At 46.1% G+C, this 12101-nt stretch overlaps 1 protein-coding gene across 1 annotated transcript; it reads right to left on the minus strand.

Moving 5' to 3' along the window:
• Positions 1-251: 251 nt before the first annotated feature.
• On the minus strand, positions 252-1187 carry LOC109449965 (olfactory receptor 1f45). Its single transcript, XM_019736731.2, has one exon. The coding sequence runs from the start codon at positions 1185-1187 to the stop codon at positions 252-254; it is 936 nt and encodes a 311-aa protein (XP_019592290.2).
• Between the last annotated feature and the right edge of the window lie 10914 nt (positions 1188-12101).

Raw genomic sequence — 12101 nt, forward strand, 5'->3', positions numbered from 1 at the left:
CAGAGGTGCTAAATATCACTACAATGGCAATCATATTACAATATGTAAATGTATCAGATTAACACATTATACACCTTAAGTTTACACAATGTTATATGTCAAATATATTCAATTAAAAATAAAGTACTTACATGAATAATAAGTTTGTATCCACCTTTAAAAAAGAGAAAGAAAAAAGATGAACAACCCTGACTTCTAGTGTTGGAAAGAATTAGTTTTATTTCAAAAGCAGTTGGGTCTAAAAAGAGTCTTCAAAGAGGTTTGGCAAAGTGGTTCTCGCTGAGAAGTTTCCTGAGGGCGCTCTTCAGATCCCGGTTCCGCAGGCTGTAGATGAAGGGGTTCAGCATGGGAGCCACCATGGTGTACATCACGGTGGCTGCCGTGTCTCTCTGGGTGGTGTGTAGGGATGTGGGTTTGAAGTAGACCCCAATGATAGTCCCGTAGAAGAGAAAGACGACGCAAAGGTGAGAGACACAGGTAGAGAATGCTTTCCCCTTCCCCCGGGTTGAGGGCACCTTCCACACAGCCACAGCAATAAGTGTGTAAGAGGCCATGATGCATACAAAAGGGACCAGAACCACTGAGCTCCCAAAGACCAACACCAGCATCTTGTTGACTTGTGTGTCAGAGCAGGAGAGCTTGATCAAGGCATTGAGTTCGCAGAAGAAATGTGGGATCCTATTGGTGCAAAAGGACAAGTGGGTCATCAGAATAGTGTGGACTATGGAGATGAGGTTGGACAAGACCCAGGGTACCACCACCAGCAAGGCACATCGAAGGACGTTCATGGTTGTCATGTACTGCAGAGGGCAGCAGATGGCCACGTAGCGGTCATAAGCCATGGCTGAGAGAAGGATGCTGTCGGCTGCCCCAAAGGCGATGAAGAAATACATCTGGGCCAGGCAGGCGGAGAAGGAGATGGTGGTGTGCCCACTCAGGTGGTTCAGCAGCATCTTGGGGATGGTCGTGGAGGTAAAGCAGATGTCAAGAAGGGACAAGTTGCAGAGGAAGAAGTACATGGGGCTGTGGAGGTGAGGGTCTGAGACGATGGCCAGGAGAGTGAGCATGTTGCCCAGACACCCCGTCAGGTACAGGCCGCAGGACAGCCCACAGAGCACTTCCTGCTGCTGCGGCTGCTCAGAGAGGCCAAGCAGGATGAACTCAGAGACTCGGGTCCAATTGTCCATGTCTGGGCCGTCCTAAAACCAGAAGCAAGGGTGTCAACAGTGGCTGGATTCCCAGGGAGGAAACGGGTCACCTCATTGCTGTCCCTCCCACCCAGCTTTCCAGGTGCATCTCACTTAACCTCTCTGAGCCTGTTTCCTCATCTGTTACATAGGATTAATGATTCTAACCTCTCAGGATCATTATAAGGATTAAGTGAAAAAAAATAAGAATTAAGTGGGAAAAGGGGGGGCTGAAATTCATACTTGACATGTAATATAGATGATTATTATTTTTTTAAATAAATTTTACTGGGGAACAGTGCATTTCTCCAGGGCCCATCAGCTCCAAGTAGTTGTCCTTCAATCTAGTTGTGGAGGGTGCAGCTCAGCTCCAAGTCCAGTCGTCGTTTTCAATCTTAGTTGCAGGGGGCGCAGCCCACCATCCCATGCGGGAATTGAACTGGCAACCTTGTTGTTGAGAGCTTGCGCTCTAACCGAGTCATCCAGCCGCCCCAGATGATTATTTTTACTAGTGGGATTTCTCAGTGGTGCTATCAAAATAGTAGCGTGTTAACTAGCTTGATTGTGGTGATGATTTCACAGTCTATGAAAACATCGAGTTGTACACCTAATTATATACTATTTTTATCAGTCCATTATACCTCAGTAAAGATGGGGAAAAGAAATAAAACTATAATAAACTGCCTACATATTTCCAGGATTTGGTTAAGAAAAATGAGAATAAATAATAGAGTGATTAAAGACATCAACTCTGAAACCAGACAGCCTGGGTTTAAATCCCAGCTCTGCCACTTCCCAGCTGTGTGACACGAGGCGCACTGGGCCTTAGTTCTCCCATCTGTAAAATGCGCTATAGAGTTGCTGTGAAGCTGTGATGGGTTAGGTAAAAGGCTGAACATTAAGGATTTTTCTGACAGTTAAATCTCTTAGAATAGATTGACGGTTACCAGAGGTGAGGATTGGGCAGGGAGGACAAAATGGATGAAGGGACTCAAAAGGTCCAAAGTCCAGTTATAAAATAATTAAGTCATGGGGGTGTAATGTACTGTATTGCATATTTAAAAGTGGCTAAGAGAGCAAATCTTAAAAGTTCTCATCACAAGAAAAAAATTTGTAACTATGTATAGTGACATCTTAACTAGACTTGTCGTGGTGATTATTTTGCAATATATACAAATATTGAATCATTATGCTGTACACCTGAAACTAGTATAATATTGTATGTCAATTACACCTCAATTAAAAAAATCTCTTAGTGGTTGACAGCAAGGGGATCTGGATCCAGAATGATCCTCTGTGAACACCATCCCTGACACTTATTAGCTGTGTGAGCCAGGGACACACACGCCCAAAGCCTCAGTTCCCTGGGAGGATTCTATGGGACAATGAGTGTGGAGCACTACAAAAGCATGCTTTTGTTAAAAGGCACCAATCTGAAATGTTACCATGACGTATCTTGTACACCAGTGTCCTCTTTGGGCCATGAGAGCATGTACAGATTCATTATATCTTGGGGTAGATTATTTCCAAAGTGAGTTAATGTCACTCATTTTATGCTTCTTAACATCAATGTTAGAGACAAACCATCTTAATTTGCCCACGAACCCCAGCCCTACTTGCTAAGTGGGCCTTGCATTCCCCTGAGCCTGGCCTCTACTGGGCAGCCCACTGACTGCAGTACGTTATATGTGCAAATCTCAGCGGCTGACAGCAATAGGCTTATTTCTCACTCAGGCTACATGTCCATCACAGGTTGCTATGGCTGTGCTCTGTGAGGAATTCACTCCAGGACTCAGGCCAGTGGCTAAAGCGTTGTCTGGGACATTGCCAGTTATCACAGAAGCGGGAAAAGTGAATTGTGTGCTGGCTTCTAAGAAACCAGGAAACACCCTCCTCTCACCTCCACTCACATTTCAGGGGCCAAGCCTGGTGTCAAGGGGGTGACGAGATAGAAATCTCCCCCAGGAAGCAGCTGCAAATATGTGTGAAAAATAAGACTCTCCAAAGCTGTGTGGTCACCATCTTCTTCTGAAAGTTGGAGAGAGGAGGGCATGCATTTCTCTGTGAGGCAACTTGTCCTTTTTTTGTATCTGCAGAGTCCTATGCTCAGAGCCCCGGCAGGCTGTTTACCCTGCAATCCACACACTGGATGCCACATTATGCTCAGGGCACATCTCAGGTGTGAAAATATAATACCGGTGGCAGGTGTCTCGATGCAGAGGGCCCGTCATCTTCCACAGTCCCTTACACGTTTCAGGCAATGACTGAATTTCTGGCTCCAGCACCCACTTCTCTCCAAACTCCTACTTAATTCTTGCTTCCTGGACAGCACTCCCAGATACCTCCTACCTTAGGCACTCCAGCCTCCCGAGGCCCAAAATGGGACCTCCCCGGCCAGAGCTGCCGAGGTTGCCCCGGGATTGCGCACTGCACAATTCCACGGGGTGCACAACCCTAGCCAGCACAACCAACTCCTCTTTCACCTCTCACATCCCATCGATTCCTAACTTGTGGATTTTAAATGTCATCGTCATCACTTAGGCAGAAGTAGAAAATATATTCCCAGAGTGAGCACCCCATTCCAGGCCACTTATTGTCTCCCACCTGGATGACCCACCATGCGCTCGTCTTCCTGTGGCCTCTCTCGCCCCCTGCAGTCCATTTTCCATACTGCAGCCACGGTGACTGAAAATGTAGATGGGATCTTACCCAACTTCACCCTGCCATGGCTCACTACTGCTCCTCTCCCTCCGGACGTCTTCAGCTTCCATCTTCCTGGTTTTGGCTCCTGCCTAGACCCTTTGCACCTGCTTTGCCTCCTGTTGGAAGCCTCTAGCCCCCAACTTCATCTCACCTCCATTACCTTCACTTCTGCAGCAATGCCCTTCCTGATCCCCTTCTATTGGGTGGAGCCCAGGGGTTCTCAACCTGGGCACTACTGGCATTTGGGGCTGGATCAGTTTTTTGAGGTGGGGACAGCCCCGTTATTGTAGGATATTGAGCAGCATCCCTGGCCTCGACCCACTGGATCCCACTAGAACCCCTCCCACCCCAGGTGCAACAAGCAAAAACACCTTGAGGTCCCTTATGGAGGGGTCAGAATCTCCCTCCCTTGAGGACCACTAATCTAAGTTAACCCCTCACCCCCAAACTCTCTCTTCCCACAGCACCTGCTCAAATCAACTAACTGAGCAGGACAGTGGCATTTATTCAATGTAACCCACATTTGAGCGAAGCACTTGACACATACATTCCACTGAACACTTACTTCCATGAGGCAGGCAGCTGAGGCTCCAAACTTAACCCCTGCTTGGAACTGGGATCGAGCCAGGCTCTGGTTCTGGTGTCTGCTCTCTTGACCAGCTCCCAGTAACACTGTCCCCCATGAGGCTCTGCTGCAGAGCACCTTAAGTCCTCGTGGGTGGAACTAAGCAGAGAGCCCCAACCTCTGAGGGGTACTTCCAAGGGGCTCATCCCCTGATACCACTCCCCTGCAGCTTGGCTTGCTGATACACTTACTTGACCAATGGCTACTGTACCTCCATCAGATCCCAGGACCGCTCAGCCCCTGTGTCATGTGTCCAGGGGTGAGGGGCTGCTGCCGCCTCAAGTTTGCTTTCTGGTTGTGGAGAAGGAACATGGTCTCTCAGGGAGCACACAACAGAATCACCACCATTAGATTTATACCAGATTCTCTGACCCCAGAGGCATGGTGCCCAATGAACCTTGTTAGAGCAAATACAATTAGCTCACTTCCCCTAGTGAGGCCTTTGAGCCTAGCAACCCCATGGGAAAGAATTTTGTCCCAAGAGCATTGTCTTTCTTCAGAACTGTCTCTCTCTTGGTTGACAGAGGTGTAGCATGGTACCCATTTTTTCCCACGCAGAAGCTTTTAAATATATTATTGCTAATAACAGTTCTAGTGCATTAAATATTTGTTACGTGGTTGGAGCTGTGCTGAGCATGCAATGTCCTATAGTTCTCACAAAAGCCTGATGAGGAGAGACACGGACCATCTCACTTGTCCATCATCATGCCCCTTAACGTGACAGATCTAGGATTCAACCTAGGTAGTCCAGCTCCAGGGAAAAAACTAATGGATATAACTGGCCCTGAGCATACACATAAAAGATTTTACTACCTCGTATGGCTGAATTGTATGTATACAATACAATGGTTTCTAGTATATTCACATAGTTGTGCAATTACCACCATAATCAATTTTAGAATATTTTTACCAAAAAGAAACCCTGTATATTTTGGCACTCAACTGCACCCCCTCGCACACACACACACACTTTCCACTTCTCCTCCAGGTCGAAGCAATCACTAATTTTCCTTCTGTCTCTATAGATTTGTCTATTATGGACATTTCGTACAGATGGAATTATACAAACTTTTGTGTCTGGTTTCTTTCACTCAGCACGTTTTCAGATTCATCCATGTTGTAGCATGTATGAATAATTCATTTTTTAAATTGCTAAATAATATTCCATTAGCACATAATACCACATTTTGTTTGTCCAGTCATCCACTGGTGGACACTTGGGTTGTTACCACCTTTTGGCTATTATGAATAGTGCTGCTGGGAACATTCATATACGTTTTGTTTGAGGATCTGTTTTCAATTCTTTTGGGTATACATCTGGGAGAATTGCTGGGTCGTATAGCAATCCTATTTTTACCTTTGAGGAACTGCCAAACTGTTTTTCATAATGAATGCACCATTTTACATTCCTACCAGCAGTGGAGGATGGTTCCAATTCCTCCACACACTTCCTGTTTTCTCTTTGGCTCTTTTTAAAAATTATAGTCATTCTAATGGGTGTGAAGTGGCATCTCATTGTGGTTTTGATTTGCATTTCAATAATGATGTCGAGCATTTTTATTTTAAAGAAAAGGTATAGATTCCTTAATATCACAAGTGAAAGTCTAATGACTACATTTTTTTCAGCATGTTTTCGCGTGCTACAATGTGGCTGAATCCCCAAAACATCATGGTAAGCGAAAAAGCCAAACACCAAGCGTAACATGTCATACAATTCCATGTATATGAAATGTCTGGAGCAGGCAAATTCATAGAGACAAACAGTAGATTAGTGGTTGCCAGGGGCTGGGAGAGGGGAGAATGGGGAGTGCCTGTTTAATGAAGATGGGGTCTCCTCTGAGGGTGAGGAAAATGTTCTGGAACTAGGTAGAGGAGACAGTTGTACAACATTGTGAATGCATTAAATACCATTCATTGTTCACTTTCATGATTCATTTTCTGTTATGTGAATTTTACTCAATACTAAAAAAGAAGTTTAATCTCCCTCATGGTTTAAGAAATTCCAGTAAGAACAATGAAATACGACTTTTGGCCTGGCAGACGGCTAGAAATGCGCAGCACGGATGACTCTCGGTATTTGCACGGATATGGGGATTGGGGCGTGAGCATGTTCATGAAATGCTGGTGGGAATGCAAATTAGTACAACCCTTTGGGGAGAGCAATTGGTGGGTGGAGTTTGCCTTGTTGAAGAACCATTTCTTGGGGTCCTGGATGCCTTAATTATAGATTCTTCTAGAGTCCAGTTAAGCATATATGCCTCAAATAGTGTTTGGTGAAGAGACCAAGGCAATGGTTATTTATGAGAAAGGGAAAGGGAACAATTACATCCATAGAAGGCAGGTATTTCTGGGGGTGCAGAAAACATACTATGGTGACAATATAGGGACACTAATTCTTAAAAAAAAAAAAAAATTAAAGTTTTTAGTCTGGTGGTCATAGTGCTTCAGTCACCATAACTGCCTCTTGTTATCCTTGAAAATAGTGGTGTGGGTCACAATGTTGCTGTAAATCCAATCCCAAGGTGATTTTGCCCTGTTCAGCCTTCCAAAGGTTTGAGGCCTAAGTCATGCTGGGCGTTTTCTCTGGGATGACAGCTCTGGCTCCATTTTAAAGTGGCTTTATTTTTTTATTTATTCAGAGGTTTTCCCCATTTGATCAAGAGTTTCCCTTGAAAGCATTACTGATTAGTTATTAAAAGCCTCCTTGGTCCTCCATTGGCAGGTGGCTCACTTGGGGTATGTCATGCCATTATCAGTCCCTCATCTCCAGGAAGGCTCATTCCTAGGAAGGAAAGTAGTTTTCTTTTTCCCCAGGATCTTTAGGCAACTGGCTATGAAATACCAACAATAATCCACCGAGAGTAGGGCAGGCTGGAGTGGAATACGGAGTTCACAGAGAAGGAGGCATTTCAGGTAAGACATTCTGCTCCAGGGGCACAGGGAGAGGGAGGGGTACACCAGGCAGAAGAGACAGCATGTGCAAAGGATCTGAGGTAGGAAGACGATTGCCCATCCAAGGAACAGAAGAAGGCCAGTGTGACAAGGGTCTTGGGCACCAAGGAGGGGGATGGCTCAAAATGGCCTAAAATGACTGATAGGGGTCAGATTACAGAGGCCATTACTCCATAATCCCAACAGGCATGAGTGACACTCATTTACACTGGGGATCCTGGCTGTGATGCACTCACAAGGGTCGGTGGCATCCTGTGACATCAATCACACTGAAAACTGAATTTCAGATCATGAGGGGATGGCCATTCACATTTCAGAAGGATTTTGCAGTGCACCGACTTGCCAGAAAGCTGCCATGAGTCATTTATTTATTGAGCACCTATTAGGTGCCAGCCGAGGGGAACACGATGGTGAGCAAGTCCAGGGGGTCCTACTCTCTCAGGCCTCCAGTCTAGTGGGGGAGGAGGGCGAGTGTTGATCAAGTAACTTATATAATACCACCCAGTGAGATGGAAGTAGAGGTCTCAGCCGCCCTCAGAGCTCTGGAGACTTCCCTCTGTGCACAGCCAGCAACATGAGGCGCTCAGAGTAGCCACACTCAGTACCAGGTGCTTTGCCTGCTTTGGGTTCTGCAGCCAGGGCGCCACAGTGCATGCTGTAGCGTTTGGCTATTTGGAACTCTGGGCATCCTGTGGCTTGGGGGAAGAGAACGCCTCCTCCAATTCCCATTTGTGTCTCTTGGTACTAATCAAATGCCCAAGTTTGGGCTTGAATCTCAGCAGGAAAACTATCTGGGGACCATTGCTCCGGAGTGAGGTGAAACTGTGGCTCTGTCTCCACCTTGGCCCTGAGCTAAGCATCAGACCTCATTTGCCTGCAGCGCTGCTGCTGCTCCTTCGGGATTCTTTAATTTGCCCAAATGGGGTGGGGGTGAGGGTGGGGAATTGAGAATCAAACTTTTAATGAGCTCCCAGGTGTCAGTGAAAAGCCCATGGCTTGTTCACTCACAAAACTTGAAATTGGCTTCTCAGGGTTGTTATGCCAGTGGAGTTTGCCAGAGTGTGCGGGATGCATGTCCCATTGGGCTCTTTAATACCAGTCAAGTCAATAATATTTGTAATCTATTTGTGATCTCAAGGAAGAATGCCCAGAAGTCTTGACTGATGAGCACGGAGGGCATTGGGGTGGGGCTAGCGGTGGTGGGTTGGGATGAATTCTAATTGACTGCCGCGGAGAACCCATGACATCACTTTAATTGAATTCTCTAGGGACTTCTTTTCTTTTTTTCCTTTTTCCTTAATTTATTGTTCTCATTTATTAAGCAGAAACCAGCTGGCCATGAGTGTGAATTAATTGTTTCTCTTCAGGTTCTCAAACACAGATTAAATAGCCAAGGGGAGACTCGTGCAGTTGTGTGGATAGCTTCCTGCTTTAGGCCACTGACTCACATCAGATAAATATGGGTTCAAAGCCTGACCCTGCCACTTCCTGGCTGTGTAACCCTGGGGCAGTAAATTGACCTCTCTGAGTCCCTGTCTGCAAATGAGGAAGCTGATAGTAATAGCATCTGCCTCATGGTGTGGTGCAAATAAACTTATTGGCACTTAGTAAATGCTTGATAGATGCTAGGTAATATTGTTTCACCACTCAGCGTCCTGTAGGTGTTTGAGCCAAGCAACTACTTCATTTACGTGACCCCATGTTTTAAGAACTCACCCAGTCATTCATGCAAACAACACTTATTGTGCACTTTCTGTGTTCCGGGCTCTGGGAATTCACGCACAGGGCAAGCAAGAAAAGGTCCTCCACCATCCTGGTGTTTATCTCACGGTGGAGTGAAAATAATTCACAAGAATATGAGGGAATGAGTCACAGGGTTACACATTTGTATTGGTGTCTTAAAGGAAATAAAAAGCATGCTATGGTTTTAAAATAGTATGTCCTAGGCATTGAACTAGAGACTGGGATTGTCATGCAGGGTCTCTGGTCCTGCTCCCCACATAAGAACGCAGGACATGGTGAGGCCAAAAAGGAACACCCACGGAGCCATAGATGGGGAGTCACACCACTATAGTCTCGCTGGCGGCTGGGTTGGAGACACAGGAAGCAGGAGCCACACGATCCACAATCCACCGCCCACTTCTCTGCCAACCAACCCACCCCTTGCTAACTGCAATCTGCGCTTCTCTCCTCTCCCAACCAACCAACCAACCAACCAACCCTCTAGTGCAGCCACAGTAGTTGTATTAGTGGCTAACGGCTAACCAGTAACAGATGATGGCCACCCAGCCACAGCTGATGGCCATCTGATTACAGCTGATGGCCATCTAATAACCGGCCAGCACTTTCCATGTGAGGCCAAGAGCCCAGAAACTGCTCTCTGGGTCTCTGTCACCACAGGGATGCTCCAGAAGAAGCATTTTCTCATGATTAAAGGCATCCAAAGAGGAAATGACCCACCCAGGGAGGAAGGGAGTCTTCAAACAGAGGTTCACCCCTTCCCCTATTGGATGTGGAAGGGGTGACTGCCCCCTAAGTTCCTTTCCATTTGGTGGGGACTGTTTCAGTTGTCAGGGACAGAAATGCAAATTTTAGGCAACACACACACACACACACACACAAAGAGGAATCTATTGACTCCTGTACTAGGACACGGAGGTATTGGGGGAGGTGATCTCGGAACTCAAGTCATGTCCTCAAGGCTCTCTTGCTTTGAAATTTCCAATTTTCATGTGTGATTTTATTCAATTCTCTCTTTGTGCAGGTAAAACTCATTTCAATTACTCTAGATGGGAGACCCCACAGAGGAAAAAGAGGGCTTCTTTCTCCCACCATCACGTGCTTTTGTTTCTGGTGAAAATCAGTCATCACTGTTCCTGCTCATAGAGGAATAGCCATACCTAAATTTAGTGAGTTGTGTAGTTTTTGTGAAGCAGTTTGTACTCTTTGACCAACGTCTCATTTCCCTCACCCCCCAGCCCCTGGCAATGACAAATCTACTGTTTTTGTGCTTTTGGCTTTTTTTGAGTCTACAAGTGAGATCATACAATATTTGGTTTTCTCTTTCTAACTTATTTCACTTAGCATACCTTCAAGGTCATCTGTGTTGTCACAAAAGGCAGGGTTTCCTCCTTTTTTTATGATTGAAAAATATACCTCTGTGTCTGGGGGTGGTGGTGGTGGATGTGTGTGTATACCCCAAATTTTCTTTATTCATTCATTCATTGATCATTGATGGACATCTATGTTATTTCTATATCTTGGCTATTGTGTATAATGCTGCAGTGGACATAGGGGTACATATATCACTATGAGATAGTGAATTCAATTCCTTTGGATAAATACCCAGAAGTGGAATTGCTGGATCATAGGTGTCGTGCGGGAGACCCTGCAGGGTCTCTGCTCCCGCTCCCCACACAAGAACGCAGGATATGGTGAGGCCAAAAAGGAACACCCACGGAGCCATAGGTAGGGGAGTCATACCACTATATTCTCTCTGGCGGCACTATACTCTCACTGGAGGCTGGATCCACACTGTCCGCAAACCGCCATCCACGCTTGCCAGCCCAGCCGCCATCTTCTTGCTAGCCCCCATTCTTCTTCTCTTCTCTCTCCCTCTCTCTGCTAGCATAGCCACAGCAGTTATATTGTGGCCAATGGCTCACTGGTTACAGCTGACGGCCAACTAGCCACAGCTGATGGCCATGCAATCACAGTTGGCCATTTACTACCTGAGCCAGCACCTGTCTATGTGAGGCTGAGAGCCTGGAAACTACTTTCTGGGGCTCTGCCCCCACAATAGGGTAGTTCTATTTTTACTATTTTGAGGAACCGCCATACTGTTTTCCACAATGGCTACACCAATTTACATTCCCACCAACAGTGGGTGAGGGGTCCCTTTTCTCCACAGCCTCACCATTGGGTCATTTGTCCAATTCTATGCTTTGGGCCAACTCATCATCAAAGGACCTTGCAGTTTCTCATTGATGTAACTAATGGATATTTTAACCTTAATAAATAGTCCACACGATTAACAAATAAACAAGATTATTCCAGATGACAGTAAGACCTACAAGGGAAATAAATGGAGTAATGAGATGGAAATTAACTGGGATGGGATGGTACTTCCATAGTGAAGGAAAAGCCTCTATGAGGAGGTGACATTTCAGTGGAGTCCTGAATGATGAGACACAATCACAAAAGATCTGGGAGAAGAGCATCCCCACAGAGGGAACAGCACAGGCAAAGACCCTGAGGAGAGATAAGACTAGGTATAGTAGCAGATCCAAATGGAGGCCAGGGTGAGTGAGTGAAGTGAGGGAGGGAGATGAGTTGGATAGAAGGTCCAAGGGGTCAGCAGGGGCTTGGTGGCGCAGTCCCTTTGGCTGTGAAAGGAGAACTACATTTGTAGCAGGATATTGCCTTGAGATATGACCTGAGGTTCTGCTCCTTCTCACACTTTCAGGCCTCACCACTAAGCAATTATTTCTGACATGCATGGCCGCAAGGGGGGGAGAGAGCTCGTGCAAGGAGCACAGATACTAGAAGGCTTGCCTTTTAGTTCCAAGATATACTCTTAAAACACATTGCAGAAATAACAGGCATCAAAGACAGCAGGCATGAAAAGCCAGGAA

This window comes from Rhinolophus sinicus, linkage group LG07, assembly GCF_036562045.2.
Source record: "Rhinolophus sinicus isolate RSC01 linkage group LG07, ASM3656204v1, whole genome shotgun sequence".
NCBI classification, from domain to species: Eukaryota; Metazoa; Chordata; class Mammalia; order Chiroptera; family Rhinolophidae; genus Rhinolophus; species Rhinolophus sinicus.